Source organism: Panthera onca, chromosome E1 (assembly GCF_046562875.1).
Source record: "Panthera onca isolate mPanOnc1 chromosome E1, mPanOnc1 haplotype 2, whole genome shotgun sequence".
NCBI classification, from domain to species: Eukaryota; Metazoa; Chordata; class Mammalia; order Carnivora; family Felidae; genus Panthera; species Panthera onca.
In genome coordinates this window covers 42,719,732-42,737,560 of record NC_138352.1, presented here as the reverse complement: position 1 = coordinate 42,737,560, position 17,829 = coordinate 42,719,732, and the positions used below count along the sequence as shown (strand labels likewise).

The window sequence follows — 17,829 nt, the reverse complement described above, 5'->3', positions numbered from 1 at the left end:
CAGACACACTCCCCAGATATTTGCATGACTTTCTCCCATACTTCCATCAGATCTTTGTTCAAATGTCATCTTAGTAAGGCCTGTGGGAACCTTTCTGATTTCAAATTGGGATCCTATCCAGACATCCCCTACTTCCCCTTTCATCCTTTATTTTTCTCCACAGCACACAAAACTATCTACCTACCTACCCATCCATCCATCCATCCATCCATCCATCCTTTTCATTGTTCATATCACTGTACTAAAAAGTCATGGAAATATGGATTTTTTCCTCTTTTGTTCACTGCTCTTTTCCTAGGGCTCAGGAACAGTGCCTGGACATAGTAAACATTAATTAACAGTTGTTGAACAAATGAATGTATCTCACAGATGTTAAAATGAAAAGCAATGTTACCATGAATGAGAAGCTCTTCATTCTGACAAGCAATGATTTAAATCTAAATTGTTTTTATTAGAACTTCTAAAGATGTTTGAAAACTCCGGCTTGAAGCCTTAGAGTCTACATTTTACCAATACTATGTGAGGTGTCAAAATACAAATACAAACAGGAAAAAGACCCCATCTTCAGCCAACATCAAGGCTAATACAGACTGACACAACATCAAGAGATTTTTAAGACAGGCTTAAAAGATGAAAGGATATTTTTAGCTAAATAGGGATTTAATAGCCATTCAAGGGGGTTATAATTATTTCAAATAGAGAAAAGTATATAATAGGAAAGGTGCCAAGAAATAGACACATGTGGCATATTCAGGGAAACCTAGCTATGGTGGGAGGGACAAGAAGTTGGAAATAAGATGGAATCTTCTCTAATATTCTATAAGAATGAAGAGACACTGAAAGATTTTAAGCAGAAAAGTAGAAGATCATATTTATGGTTAACAAAGGAAATGCTTTTGACAGTCACAAAAGGCTGGAGGCTACTGAAACAGATGAGGTAAGAAATGATGATCAGGGTTTTTGTGTTTTTTTTTTAATTAATTTATTTTTGAGAGAGAGAGACTGAGAGAGCGAGGAGGGGAAGGACAGAGAGAGAGAATGAGAAGGAGAGAGAGAGAGAATCCCAAGCAGGCTCCACACTATCAGCGCAGAGCCTGAGGCGGGGCTTAAACTCACAAACTGTGAGATCATGACCTGAGCTGAAATCAAGAGTTGGATGCTTAACCGAATAAACCACCCAAGTGCCCCAAAGATTAGGTACTCTTAATAATTTTTGTGTCAAGGACTACTTGGGCAGTCTGGGAAAGCTGTGGACTCTTTTTTGGAATAATACTTACAAATTAATGAAATAAAATAAATAGAATTACAAATTAAAAATTATTTAGAAGCATAGTTATCAATACATTCTAAAAATTAAGTTCTGCTATAGCATTATACATAATAAATATTTAAATCAGTAATATTATTATGTCGTAACTTATAGCTGCAAAGCAATGATGAGCATAATCAGTATTTCAAAATATGTTCAGTAATTTAAAGCATTTCAAGATACACATATTTTGCATATAATGTGATATGAAAATATCTGTGTTTCTATTGGTGACAATGTACTACTTGTGACGTTGTCCCCAATAAAAACACAGATGTTTTGTCTATATTCAAAATAAAAATAAATGCTTAATTTTGGTTAGAAGATAGTAAATACAAAGATGCAATTTCTCCCCATGTATGTTCATGGATCTTAAGTTAAGAACCCTCAGAGAGACTAAGGTCCAGGCAACAAGATAGGAAATGCAAGAGATTATTTAGAGAGAATATATTTCAAATAAATAAACATCCTCTGTTAAGAAAAAAAAAGGCAAATAGATAAAATAATCCTAACCTAAACTGGATTGACTCCAGAGAGTAAAAAGGAAATATCCCTATATCAACTGTTATTTAACAGTTTCCTTTACTTTGCTAAAAAGAGCACACACAAACAACGGTAATACTGCCAAAGCATGATTCATTTTCAAGATGAATCCCTCCCTGTTCAAAGGTTTACATTGTTTTTGACCAGCATCAGACTGTTTATCCACACCAACTGTAAATACATCATTTTTAGAACTATCCAACAACAATGCCCATTTTGTTTTGACATGTAAGATACAAAAAGATCATGGAGAAAAATGACCATCACTCAAAGGTCTATGCTTTACAAATGAGAAATACTACACAGAAATATGGGGTGAAATTCTAACATAATAAGACTTTAGTACATGTTATCAGGAGGAAAATGCCTCCTGAAATTCCTAGCTTTCAAAGGGAATGTTAAGCACAGCAGTACTGTCAAACAGTATAATCTCCTCTCTGAGATGCCTTCTGTTAGCTTCACGCAAAAAAAAGAACAGAGCTGTGAAATCAATAAAGCTGAGAGAAAATCATGTATTTTTACTCAGAAAGCAAGTATTTCTCTTCAACTATTTGTTCTTTCACAAATGACATATCCTTAATTGATTGGCACATCGCACCCTTCTACAAAAATACACTGAAAGGTATTTGTTCACAGTCATTTAATATCTGCATTCTCTCTTGGACCAGAGATATCTGATGGCAGAGATCACCTTAATTTTTTGTGAACTTTGTAACCAAAGACTGGTGTGTAGTAAGCTTAACAGGAAAGGAATAACAGGAAGAAAAAAGATGCTCAAAAGATACTCTCTTAAGATGTACAAATATAAGGACTATAAATCCTTCGTAATTTTTTATGATTACTTCTGTTCTTTGGTCAACCTAGCTGCCCCATGTGTACTCTGAATCTCTCTCCATAAAGTGTTTGGTGAAATTTAATTGAAGGAAACTCCTTAACACAAAGAGAAAGGTCCTCAAAGAATCTACACTATGAGGCTAATTATATAACAGAAGTTTAAGTAATTATTTCTGAAGTCAAATTTCTTGCAAATGGCTGAAAATACAAATATCCCGTAACTTTCTAAGCTTTTTTTTTTTTAATTCTAAATGCTTTTCAAAATGACTTCTAGGACTGATTCTAGAAGATTTTCACATAGGACTGATTCTAAAGATCTTCAACCTTGAAGATCATGGGTCACTAGGTAAATAAACATAAATAACTACTATTCTTATAAAAATAATGGGGCCAAAGCATATAGCATCACCTAAGGAGAAAACGAGGTTCCAAACTTTTTTGAGTTACAGAATTTCTCCCCGGGATTCTATGTACTTATATGATTTCAGTCTATCTTAAAACTTCCTACAGAAAATATATATCTAGAATTGATTAGGTATTACAAAAGGATACATGTTTAAGCAGAAGCTGAAACAAATAAGGATAGGTATAAAGCCAAGAGAACTTCAGAGGTACTCAAACAACTACTTGCATGCTCATATTCAGCACAGCGCTATTCAAAACAGCAAACAGGTGGAAACAACCCAAATGTCGATCAATGGAAGAATAGATAAAATTGGAGTATATACACACAGTGAAATATTACTCGGCCATAAAAAGGAACAAAGTACTGATATATACTATGTGTGGCTGTACCTTGAAAACATTATACCATGTCATATAAGCCAGAAAAAACAATCACATATTATATGATCACATATGGATTATTATATGAAATATCCAGAACAAGTAAATCCACAGAGATGGAAAACAGGCTGGTGGTTGCTAGGGACTTAGTGAGAGAGGAACAGGTAGTAACTGCTTAAAGAATACACGGTGTTCTTCTTAGGTGAGGAAAGCATTTTGGAACTAGTTAGAAGTGGTGGTTCATCGTGAGTGTACTAAATGCCATTGAATTCTTAATATTAAATGGTTAATTTTATGTTATGTACATTTCAGATCAATTGAATAAATACAAATTGATTTCTGTAGTGGGGCACCTAGGTGGGTCAGTCAGTCGAGCTATCGATTTCAGCTCAGGTCACGATCTCACAGTTCGTGAGTTCGAGCCCCGTGTCGGGCTCTGTGCTGACAGCTAGGAGCCTGGAGCCTGTTTCAGATTCTGTGTCTCCCTCGCTCTCTTCCCCTCCCTCGCTCTCTCTCTCTCTCTCTCTCTCTCTCTCTCAAAACTAAACATTAAAACATTTTTTAAAAAGTGGTTTCTGTAGTAACCATAATCTCTCTGTATAAAATCCTCTATTCTTAAAAATATAAATTGGTCATCTGTCAAGAAGAACCTGCAATGCTCTAGAAAAAGTATCATCTAATATAAACGATTTTTTTTGCCATTCTAATGGAAATGAAATGGTACAACCACTCCGGTATTATCTACCAATGTCAAGATGCACATACACACCCAGCATTTCATTAAAAAATGAGAATACAAAAAAAAAAAGAGGTTAGAGTGGGAGAGAGCCAAAGCATTAGAGACTGTTAAAAACTGAGAACAAACTGAGGGTTGATGGGGGGTGGGAGGGAGGGCAGGGTGGGTGATGGGTATTGAGGAGGGCACCTTTTGGGATGAGCACTGGGTGTTGTATGGAAACCAATTTGACAGTAAATTTCATATATTAAAAAATAAAATTAAAAAAAAAAAATAAATGCAAAAGCCAGCTTTTCAAAAAAAAAAAAAAATGAGAATACATACACACACACATACACAAATGAGAACACATTTGCACCAAGAAACAAGTACAAACATTTTCACTGCATCACTATGTATAATAACCCAACACCAGAAACCTCCCAAATATACATCAACAATAGTAGTAAAAAGGATAGACAAATAAATACATAGAAGCATATTTGTACAATGAAATACCTAAGAGCAATGGAAATAAATGAAGTAAACCTCCATTGAACAACATGAATTAATCTCATAAACATAATCCCACAGGTGTATTTTAAAATAAAATGCATAGAGAGGGAGAGAGCCAAAGCATAAGAGACTCTTAAAAACTGAGAACAAACTGAGGGTTGATGGGGGGTGGGAGGGAGAAGAGGGTGGGTGATGGGTATTGAGGAGGGCACCTTCTGGGATGAGCACTGGGTGTTATATGGAAACCAATTTGATAGTAAGTTTCATATTAAAAAAAATAAATAAAATGCAAATGCTATTCCAAAATACACATGACTCATGACTATTACTCTCCAACAATGAATGTTTCTCAATGAACTAAAAGTTAGCATGGCAAAAATCACCTTTCCCATATGGACTTCAATTTATTAAATTATTTAATAAATTAAGAATGTCCCAAAATAAGCCTAAGATCTTGTCTTTGCATGAACACATGAGGGGGAAAAATGTTTTAATTATTTTATCCCAGATCTTGACTAGTAAGGATAATGAGAGAAAGATAGTAGGTTCAGTGGAGAGAGAGAAAATTAGGTTTACCATGCAGAGGTGATCCAGAAGGGCTACTTGATAGACCTGGAACAGGGCTACAGCGACCTCCTTGCTTAGATGTCAGTTCTTGTTCTATCTCTTCCAGCCCAGCACTTTTCTGGAAACGGCTCATACGATTCACAACTCGTGGTGACATATGTGTTCGAACACAAGGCTGGCCACCATAAGGGTTGATGGGGAAAACATGGGAAGTCCCCCGGAGTGTACTGACCACAACCCAGCGACAGTCATGGCTGAAGCAGATGTCTTGTACCTGGAAATGGATAGGGAAAAATGCAAAAAGAGAGATTGAAACTATTTGGATTTATCTAGGAGTATCACATACATATCAGCAGATGTGAATAGAAATACTTGCCTTTCTTACCAAATTTACCTAAGATCAAGTGTAACTTAAAACTTTTTATTTTACAGACAAGTTTCATGGTGAATATTGATCAAACCACCATATTAGGGATTTGATAAGTTTTAGAGTAGAAAGTTCTGTCCCTTGCAGCACAGAGTACCAAGTAAAAAAAATCCAGACCTAGGCAGTTTTACCTACAGAGCTACAAAAATATGGGTCAGCTTTATTTCTCTAAATTAATTTTCCTTCTAATAAGCATAAAATAGTAAAAATAAAAACAAACATTATACAATGTAGGTGAAGTTATTAATCCAATCATTCACTGAGCAAATATCTGTTGGGTTCCACGCTAAGCACCAGGAATAAAAAGGTGAATAGGAAATAATCTTTGGGCTCACAGTCTAACAGGAGGAAAAGACATGTGAGAAATTTGTGATAATGTATTATATTAAAAAGCAAAATAAGTGTCTTGTGTACCAGGCACAGTGGTAAGAAAAAGGAAGAAATATATAGTCTCTGTAAGAGGTAAAAAGGAGATGGTGAAGGTGGAGGTATAGGAAAGGCCTGGATTCTGGAAATAAGTTTTGAAGTAGGATATACTTAGAAAGAAATAAGAGAAGACACTCCAATTTAGAGATATTCAGATATTCTACATTAGCTATAAATGCAAAAGCATAACACAGAAATGATGAGCAAGTAGTTCAGCATGTCAGAAAAAAAAATCAGACTTGGCAAATCCAGAACAAGAGGTGTCTGCATTTTATTTAAGAAATAGTGCAGTCAAGATTTCAGGTTTGGAAGAATGATTATGGGAGTGAAATGCAGGGGAGTGGATTTGCAGCAGGGATGAGGGTGGCTGAAGGAAAATTATGTAAAAGTTCCTTCAACAGTCAGGAACATAGGACCCTTAAGAAAGGTGGAATGCAGAAGAGAAAAGGTCTCAAAACACTCTAATCTCTCTCTCTCTCTCTCTCTCTCTCTCTCTCTTTCACACACACACACACACACACACACACACACACACCTACACCTCATGTATCTGCAGTGGTTGGCAAACTTTTACAGGTTATCCAGTCTCTATTTTCTGCTATAACTACTCAGCTCTGACCTTCTAGTGTCAAAGTAGCCACAGAAAATATATAAATGAATGAGTGCAACTATGTTCAAAGAAACCTTTATTTGCAACAAGTGGCTGATCACACACTTGATTTAGGGGAAATTAATTACTAATTTGTATGACACTTACCAGGCATTGAATACAGAAGTTCAATTATTTTCAAATTAGTAAACCTAATTTACTACTTTCATCTTAATATCAATCTAATGATAACAACTTGAACAAAAATGTCTCCATTTACTTTTCTTCTTAAAAAGAAAATCAAGTAAAATTTAACGTTGTTCTAACCATTTTAAAGCATAGCCTCTAAAAGAAAGGCAAGTTACAGATTGTTAAGATTTTCTGTATTATTGACTAAATGATTAATTTTCCACCATATAAAACTATAGTCAAACAGTGCTTAAAAAAAAAAAAAAGAATTCAAACAAGTAAAAGTATGGTATAATAAAGATAATACATTTGTAAGTGGAATTTAACATGGAAAATGTATACAGGTATAGACACATAATATATGAATGTGTGGCATAGCATTATAATACGAGCTAAGTAAAACTCCTTCAGCAGTCAGAGAAACCAATACTTTCCAATATATTAGATGTTCAAATAAGTCTAAGTTCAGATTAGAACCATGACTAATATTCCAGAAATATTCTACCAACAAAACCTACAAGTATACATCAAAGTACAAGTCTCTAAAAGAGCCCAGAACCTTGGAAATCAAAAGAAATCTTAGTCATATATATCAAGACAGGATACTTCATTGCTAGGCTATTGCTAGACTAAAATTATCAATACATAGATAAACCCAAAATTCAACCAAACTCCTTTCATTTCAATCACTGCGATATATCCTAATGACATGTTTATGTTTAATGTTAAAAGGACCTCCTGAAATCTGAAAAAATTAACTCCCAAGATTCTAGAGTTATGAATAAAAAGCTAGTCCACAAGTGCTTTACCTCTGCAGTATGCCTACAACAACTTCCAGCTAAACAGACTTACAGAAAAGCAAAAGACAGGGAAGGAGACAAAGAAAAGTATAAACAGCAGAAGCAAGGAAAAGAAAAATAGTTCCAGACAAGTTTAATATTGTAATATGAAATGTATTAACATAAGCCAGAATCAAACATATAAAGAAAAAACACCTGTAGACTTATTGAGTAACTTGTGTTCCATCCACAGGGCAACTAATCCACGTTATCTAAAACCTTTTTCCAGAATACTTTATAATCAAGACCACTTCCTGGTCTGTCCATGAAAAGAAGGTTTCTTCTTTCATTTTAAAAATACTTCTGATATAAAGTGGTGCTAACAATCAGGGTCAAGGCAGGAAGACAGAATTCCACCTAAATGCTTGCTTACAAAAGTGCTATTAAAGAAGTGATTCTGCTCTATGACCTTGAGATGCATCAGGATACTTAAATGAACACAGAAGATATTAGCCGTCAAGAGACTTAGAGAAAGTTTAATCCTTTACATAACATAGAAGATAAGTCATCTACTCACAAAATGCAAAATAATATAACTGTTGGTCTTATGAAACAAGTTGGGTGGTTTTTCATATATTATTAAAGACAAGAAAGACTATAAAATGGCAAACTAGTAATAAAATGACAACATCATCTGCAGCATTTCTGGACCTCAATTTTGAAATGATATTTCTAATAAAGACTTTCTCTTCACAAAACAGGAAAGCTAGATGGCAGCTATCTCTCTGTTTCCATGCTACAGTACTAAATATCATGGCAAGTAACATCAGGCAATTGTTAGAAGCTTAAACTAAACAAGTACAGGTACCAAAAAAGTATGGTCCAAACATGTACCCTCAAATTTAGGAAGTAAGCATACTTAGATAATTATTATTTTTAAGGACTATTTACTATACTGAACTCAGGAATTAACCCAATCCAAGCAGATCTGGACAGCAAGAGATATATTGTATGGCTCCTACTTAGCATTTCAAACTGCTATGAAACTAGAGCAGAGAATGAATGTGGACTTGAGACAAGTACAGGTTTCTCTCAGAACAGGGGTCAGAAAACTTTTTCCATAAGGGGCCAGAAAGTAAAATTTTAGGCTCTTCAGGCAAGAAAGCAAAACCAAGGATACTATCTAGGTACTGAGAATAACAAGAAAGAAAACAAAATTTGACAAAATTTTTACCAAATATAATTTTTGTAATGTAAGTCTACTAATAAGAAGAATGGCATCTGTTTTTTACTGGAGATAATATTTTGTTTATTTAGGGTTCAAAGCCCATAACATTATCATCAAGTAGATCCCAATGCTGATGTTTATAAAAACCATTCTTGGCTCATGAGATGTACAAAAATAGACAGAGGGCCACATACGGCCAATGGACCACAGTTTGTTGACCCATTTTATACCACCACCATGGTAGTAAATGTAAACTTGTCAAATCATCATAAACTTCAAAGCAGAAAGGGCCTTGAAAGTCTAAAGTCAAAGTTAAAAACACAGTAAGACCCTCAGGTCAGTATTATTCCTATGGTTTACAAGATACTCCACAGTAAAGAGAGGGAAAACTACACAGAAAGCATTCCCCATAAGAAGAATCCATGCAAGATATTAGTTAGGAACGTGACACCGATGAAATTATAGTTCTTTTCTAAATTCAACAGCCAGCAGACATTCTGTTTTGTCTTCAAGGTGAATAGAGCTGTATTCAATTCAACATTAACCCAAAACTATTGGAGAAAGTCATCTTGGTTGAAAAAAAAAAAAAAAAGTCACACACATATACACATATAAACCCCCAAACCCAGAGACAACTATTTCAAATTATCTTGGACATCTCTTAATGCAAAAATAGATAAGTATGTATAGATATTTATGTGTATATATGTATATATATATATATATATATATATATATATATCACATAAACACACATATAGATACACAAAGACATGTGAGACATGCACATACACATATAATTTTCATTGGATAAGAGTAACCAATTTGAAATGTAAAATAATCATTAAACTTTAATATTAAAAAAGATAGTGAAAACATATGGAAACAGCCTGTTAAGTATAAAATCTTTACATGTGATTACAGGCTTTCCCTACAGGTAGCACAGAGGAGTAAATGTATCTATCACTTACTAGGTACAGAGCCATGGAAAAGTTAGTTAACAACTCTCTGCCTTATGGTTCTTCAATTGGTAAAATGAAAACAATAATGCAAGTCTCTGGGGTTTTAGATTTAATGAATTAACATGTAAAGCACTTAGAATAGTGCCTATCATTTATTAAACAATGAACAAAGATGTTTGCTATAATTATCAGAATTACCATAAAAATATATCCCTATTCTGTTCAAACATCTGTTTTCACTGCTAACAACAAGGACTAAACCACTATTATCACTCTAACAGGTTACTACATTAGATTCTTAAATGGATTATTAATTGAGACTACCTACAAGCAACAAGAGACAAAGTAGATAAATTGTACTTATTCAAAATTAAAAACTTTTCTGCAGCAAAGAATACTATTAAAATTTTAAGACAACCCATAGAATATGAGAAAATTTTCCAAATAATATGTCTGATAAAGGTTCAGCATGTAGAATACATAAATAAGTTTTTCAACTCAACAACATAAAGACAAATAATTCAGTTAAAAACAAGCAAAAATTTTGAAAAGATATTTTTCCAAAGAAGGTATAGAAATGGCCAAAAGGTACATGAAAAGATGTGCAACATCTTTTTAGTCATTGGGGAAATGTAAATAAAAACCACAATGAGATACCACTTCATACTGAAAATAATGGCTATTAAAAAAAAAAAAAAAAAAAGAAAGTAAGTAAGAAAGAAAAAGTTAGAGAGGGAGGGAGCCAAACCATAAGAGACTCTTAAAAACTGAGAGTAAACTGAGGGTTGATGGGGGGATGGGAGGGAGGGGAAAGTGGGTGATCGGCATTGAGGAGGGCACCTGTTGGGATGAGCACTGGGTGTTGTATGGAAACCAATTTGATAATAAATTTCACATTTAAAAAATAAATAAATAATAAATAATAAATATAAAAATAAACTTCATATTAAAAAAAATAAACCTCATTACAGTGAAAAAAAAGATAAAATAACAAGTGTTGATGAGGATGTGGGTAAAGTTGAGCCCTCATACATTGCTGGGAAAAAAGTAAATGGTGTAGACACTCGGAAAATTCCTGTAAAAGTTAAACATACACTTTCATTCTTAAATACCCAAGAGAACCAAAAACATGTTCAAACAAAAACCTGCACACTAATGTTTATAGCAGTATCCTTAGAGTTCAAAAGTGGAAACAACCCAAATGTCTATCAACTAATAAATGGAAAAAATGTGGTATATCCATACAAGGGAATATTATTCAGCCACAAAATGTAATATAGTTCTGATACATGCTACAACATGAATGAACTTCTAAAATAGTAGGTAAAATGAGAAAAGGTTACATATTATATTATTCTGTTTATATGAAATGTACAGAATAAGCAGATCCATTGATATAGAAAATAGATTAGCAATTTTCAAGAGCCAGGAAGAAGGGAAGGGGGAATAGTTGCTCATGGGTACCAGGTTTCTTTCTGGGGTGATGAAAATGTTCTAGAATAAAATAGTAGTGATCAGTATACCAGTCTGTATACTAAAAAGCACTAAACTGTACACTTTAAAAGGGTGAACTTTATGTATGTGAATTCTGTCTCAGAAAAGCTGTTACTTAAAAAAATGAAAAAACTAACTAGTCAGTTTGCTAAAAGGGAAGTTCTACAGCCTCTTTTTATAGTTGAGGTTTCTTTTAACTGTCGTTTAGTTCTTTGAGATGTCTCTATTATTCTGTGCTCAAAAGAAGATACACAGCTGCTACATAGCCTAAATTAGCATTTTATCTGTGCCCATCATGGCTCACTTCACATCTGGGGTTGGAGTAAATAAGTGACTACAACATAACATGGGTAAGCAGTATATTCTTATTAAGTGTCCCTCCACTCAGCAAAGAAGTGTGGTATAAAATGATAGAAAAAATCAAGCAAAGAGTAACTAACATAGTCTGTGAATCCTCATTAGATGCTCATTATTATCAATTTTATCAATTTAGAGGCTTTTAAGAATACATATGTCAGAGGCGCCTGGCTAGCTCAGTCAGTTGGGCATCTAACTTTGACTCAGGTCATGATTTCAAAGCCTGTGAGTTCGAACCCTGTGCTGGGCTCTGTGCTGACACCTCAGAGCCTGGAGTCTGTTCCTAATTCTGTGTCTCCGTCTCTCTCTGCCCCCTCCCTGCTTGTGCTCTCTCTCGCTCTCTCTCTCTCTCTCTCTCTCAAAAATAAATAAAAACATTACAATTTTTTTAATTTAAAAAATAAAAATAAAAAAGAATACAAATGTCAAAATTCTTAGCTAATGAGATATGAATTTTAAAAATACAGAGTACTTAATTAAATGTTTTGCAAATTTATACTAAGTTACATAATTTATTTTTGCTAAATGGCTCCTGTGTTATTTGGAATATTGATAACATCTCACAATTGTTTTTTATTGTAATGATGTAAAGTTTGGCTACCAGAAACCATTAGGCTTCTAGAAAGCTAATATATTTGTTCCTTAAAATATAATATAGCTATATTCCAGTAAATCTTTTTTTTTTTCCAAATTTTTATTTAAATTCTAGTTAGATAACATATAGTGCAATACTGGTTTCAGGAGTAGGATTTAGTGATTCATCACTTACAAATAACACCCAGTGCTCATCATAACAAGTGCCTTCTTAATACCCATCACCCAATTAGCCCATCCCCCACCTACATCCCTCCATCAACCCTCAGTTTATTCTCTATAGTTAAGAGTCTCTTATGGTTTGCCTTCCTCTTCTTTTCCCTCCCCATATGTTCATCTGTTTCCTAAATTCCACATATAAATGAAATCACATGGTATTTGTCTTTCTCTGACTTATTTTGCTTAAAATAATACACTCTAGCTCCATCCATGTCATTGCAAATGGCAAGATTTTATTCTTTTTGATGGCTGAGTAATGGTCCACTGCAGATAAATATCATATCTTCTTTATCCATTCATCAGTTGATGGACACTTGGGCTCTTTCCTAGTTTGGCTATTGTTGGTAATATATTCCAGTAATTCTAATTTATACAAATATTTTTTGAAAATCTAAATTATCCATTTTCAAATATTTTGTTGATTTAATAATCCAAAACAACAATATATGGAGCAACCAAATCTAATTAGCAGACATATACTTAGAACAATTACGCCCATTTTATCAAAAAAAAAAAAAAAAACCAAAAAAAAACTCCATCCCAAATGTATATTTAAGTCACAAAACAGGCTGAATTCAAATTACACATGAAAAAGAGTATTTGAGCTCTAGAATTAAGTGGTACCACATTTAAGCATCTAAGGTATAGAAATCAGCATTTTAAAGGGCTCCAACTTATGCCACAAATTCATCACCAAAACCTAATTAATAACAGCAATAAAAGCATAGGGTCAGTATAATATCCTAAAATCTAAAGCAAAATTTCTCAAACTTTAGTGTGAAAAGAAGTACCTAAGTTATTTGTAAGAAGTGCAGATAATTGGTCCAACCTTCAGAATTATGATTCTGTAGGTACTGGGAGGTGGGAGAGACATAACCAAGAAATTTGCACTTTTGGAACACTCAGATAATGACTCTGATATTCACCTACAGTCTCTAATACGGAGCCAGAAAATAAAGTGGCCAGAAATGGCAGTCCCCCTACTCCCATACCAAACGTTAGAAAGCATTAAAAGATATTTTAAAAAATAACAAAGTAATATCAATGATTGCCCAGGGCATGAGTGAGGTAGAATATTGACTGAAAAAAAGATGCAGGAAATTTTCTGAGATGATGAGAATCATCTGTATCTTGATTGTTGTGATGGTTATACATATATGACTAGTAAATGGCAAATCAAGCATTTCCAACATTCTCTCTCTCACCTGACACCTCTACAGATACTTCAGACTTGCCCAGACTAACAGGAAGTGTTGACACAATCATGATCAGTCAGACAAAAGCAGGATACTATTGCAGATTCTGGGAAAGTATCTCCTTCCCTGATATGAGAAATTAACATCACCGAGGCTGCCAAAACTCCCCATCTTAGTGCCTTGAATTCAGAAATGATACCCACAAGAGTGGCAATTATAAAGCAGTCATGAGGGAAAGAACAAAAAAGTCACAAGGACACTGCTGAACAACTTTACCAAAACTAGCAGCAGCCTTCTTATAACATGACAAAAATAAATCCTAAGTTTTTAAAACCATCGTTAAATATGATTTTCTTTCTGTAGCCAAATATATACCTAATGATTCAAATATCAAATTGCTTTCCAATTCTCTTAAAAAGAAAAAAGGAAAGAAAACCCAAAAGCAGACAGCACTTGGATAGAAAGTCTACAATCCAAGAGTATTATTGTTTTTCAGAAGCCTGTAAGAATGGCAGTCAACACTATAAAGATAAGTCCCCCATAGAGCAAAAACTAGCCAGGGTCCAAGCCCTCAGATGTTTATGTTTAATGAAAACTTATAGTAAAATATATAAAAGAAGTTATTTGCTTAAGAATTAATATACAAGTTCTAGACACATTCCCAACACAACATTTCAATAGCTTTTATCCTTCAAAATTAATACAAACTTTCATTTTAAATGCTGTAATTCTTACTATCATGACAAGGCTAATGGCAATAAAAGTTTACTTGGGAATAAGTTGCTTAGAAAGGAAATGTGTTAAATTAGACAGATAATCCCCACAGACCCTCTATCCTATCTGCCCAATTCCCTCTCCCTATCAATTCTTCATAATCATTTATTCAGTAAATATTTATGGAAAGCTTATTACAGGTTTTACACTCTTCTAAAGAGTCACAAATTAAAAAATGAGCTAATGCTAATTAGCAGCATGCAATTATCATCTGAACCAACAACTGCACTCTTGGGCATCCACATCAGAGAAATGAAAACTATGTTCACATAATATATTCATAACAGCCCCAAACTCTAAATGCCAGGTGAATGTAGGTCCACTTACAAAAGGGCAATGTGAGGGAACTATTCAGTATCTTAATGGACATACAAACCTACATTAAATTGTATAGATCTAAACACACTCATTTACACACACACACATACACAAGTGCACAAATGAGTACAAGTAAATCTAATGAAATGTGAAAAAGATCAGGGATTGTACCAATATCAATATCCTGGTTGTGATATACTCTAGCTTGCAAAATGTTTACCTTATTGAGATAAAGTGAGCCAAGGGTACATGGGATCTCTTAGTACTATTTCTTACAAGTCCAATTGAATCAACAATTATTTCAATAAAAATCTGAACTGAATAAAAAGTGAATATGATGCCTCACAAACACCACAGAGCCAGCAGTGCTAAAATAGCCAGCTCTTGCTGCAATCCGAACTTGAGTGGAAACAAGGATGAGGGGTGTCCAAAATGCCAAAGGCTGTAGGGATGAAACTCAGCAGTGTTGAGTGGGGGCAGAAAAAAAAAGGGGTGGTTATGCCTGGACACTCACTGGATGCTAGCAAGTAGCACTACTGCCCATAGGGAAATAAGTGGCAGAAACACTGGGGAACCAACACTTGGCCAAGTGAGAAAAAAGGCCAACACTTCTGGCTGCCCCCATAGTATCTGCAGGCTAGCCTCCCCTGCCAACAAGACAGAATAATGTGATTGCCTGGCAGCTGTCACTTGAATAACTGACATGTGCACATTAAATACATTAGTCAGTGTTCTGTAGGGAAAAGAATTCCATGTCCTTGTGGGGGTGGGGGAAAATGCCCTGGAATGAAATGTAAGCAAAGTCTGCAACAGGGAAGAGAAGCTAAAGTGACCTTGTAGGAATACTCTTGTGCTTCTGTTGATAAGTGTGTAACTGGTATTAATGGCTTAATTGATTGTATTTACATGCTTGTAAGTATCAGACGGTATCCTCTGCCATGCAGACTGAAATGATAGTGGGAAAAATGCATGACAGAGTGCCTACTAGGCTTCCAGTTCCTTCCCAGTGTTATATAATAGAAACAACAGAATCCCAGTAGGAATAAGTTAGGTAATGACTTAATGGCTGCTGAAGTACTTAAGGTGTTATCCCAGTACAACATCGCCACCTGCCTGATCCAACAACCAAATACACTCCCTTTTTTCAGATGGTAGCTATTATTTGCTACTAAGTTCTTGTGAATGAACAACTGACCCATGAGGCCTTGTGATTTTTCAAGACCGATATTGCAATGGATCAACTCAAATTTGATAATCAACATGATGGTAAGGACCCAACAGAGCTTGCTAGTCAAGTGGAAATGGTATGTTCCAGAGTATGTTCCAACCTGGCCATAGAAACATCTTGTTTTTACAACTACTTTATCATCTACTCCATTGCCCAAAGCAATGCCACTGGTTCAATAGACCCCTGACTCACAGAGCTTCCTTTAAATGCCTGTGCCTGATTCCCTGATGGCTTGGCTAAGACAAAGACCGATGGTGTCCACTAGCCTATGGCAGCTGTACAACCCCAACAAAAATGCTGGTGGAACAAATGAAGACCAATTAGCACAGTAGGATAATGGAGAGCTGACCTCTGTTTTAATTGAGGGGTCACTATAGCTGTGGGGCATTCATATCCACTTGTTTATATATCATCTATAGATGATTTTGTACTAGATGACAAAGGTGAGTACAGAGAATATATACGATGCAGAGTTTAAATATTTACTATTGGCCTTTACAGAAAAAGTTTGCTGACCCTGCTTTAAACAATACTGTTGACACACTGGCCAAACCTACTGTGGTTTACCATGAGGAAGACTACATACTGGCAGATTGCAGATGTCCCTCTTTTAAGGCCAAGAGTGCACAAAACAAATCACAGTGATAACTGAACAATCTGGGTCACTCATACCCAAGGTAAGATTCCATTGGCTGATGGGAAGACAATTTGTGCCTTTCATTCTATTAACAGTGTTTCTCAAAGAACAGATATGTTTTGTTTTAATGAACTCCCAATGTATCAATACTGCTTTCACGGATTTTGCTATTAGTGTCACATCTGAGAAAGCTGTGTCTAACCCAAATCACAAAGGTTTCTCCTACATTTTCTTCTAAAAGCTTTTCATAGTAGGTTTTACATTTAAATCTATGATCCAAATTTGAGTTCATTTTTGTATATGGGATAAGGGATGGATTGATGCTTATTTTTCTTGCACATAAATACCCAAGCAGTCCATCACTATTGTTGAAAAGACTAGCCTTTCTCATTTTGCACCTTTGTCAAAAATCAATTGTCCATATGTATGGGAATGTTCCTGGATTCCCTACTGATTCTGTGGCTTTAATAAGTCTTGATATCAGGTGGTAATATTCCTCCAAATTTGTTTTTCTTTTTCAGCATTATTTTGCCTATTATAAGCCTTATGTATTTATACATGAATTTTAGAAGTAATTTGTCAATTTCTACACCCTCTCCAAAAATTCCTGCTAGCTTTGTTTGTTTTTATCCTGCTGAGTTTTTGATGGGGATTGCACTGAATATAAGATCAATTTGGAGAGAACTGATATCCTAACAATATTAAGTATTCCAACCCCAAAACAAGGTTCAACTCTCCATTTATTTATGTCTTTACTCTCAGCAATGTTTTATTGTTTTCAAAGGGCATGTCTCACACATGGTAAGTACATATTACACACTATTTTTTACTTTTAACTTTAAAACAATTATTTTAACATTATCCATTTCTGAGAGTGACACAGACAGAGCAGGAGTGGGGGAGGGGGAGAGAGAGAGGGAGACACAGAATCTGAATCAGGCTCCAGGCTCTGAGCTGTCAGTACAGAGCCCAATGCGGGGCTTGAACTCATGAACTGTGAGATCATGACCTGAGCCAGTCAGACACTTAACCAACTGAGCCACCCAGGCGCCCCTTAACTCTTTTTTAAATGATCAATTACCTATTGTTTGTTTCTAGCATGTAGAGGTCCAACTGACTTCTATATACTGATCTAATATACT

At 34.8% G+C, this 17,829-nt stretch overlaps 1 protein-coding gene across 13 annotated transcripts in view; it reads right to left on the bottom strand.

The window, feature by feature from the left end:
• The window catches only part of BCAS3 (BCAS3 microtubule associated cell migration factor), a 614,259-nt gene that overhangs the window by 353,257 nt on the left and 243,173 nt on the right, over window positions 1-17,829 (bottom strand). For all 13 annotated transcript variants that reach the window (XM_078437391.2, XM_078437395.2, XM_078437397.2 and 10 more), the window contains one exon: window positions 5,280-5,544. In XM_078437391.2, coding sequence (XP_078293517.1) covers window positions 5,280-5,544 — 265 coding nt within the window. The remainder of the gene's footprint in view (window positions 1-5,279; window positions 5,545-17,829) is intronic.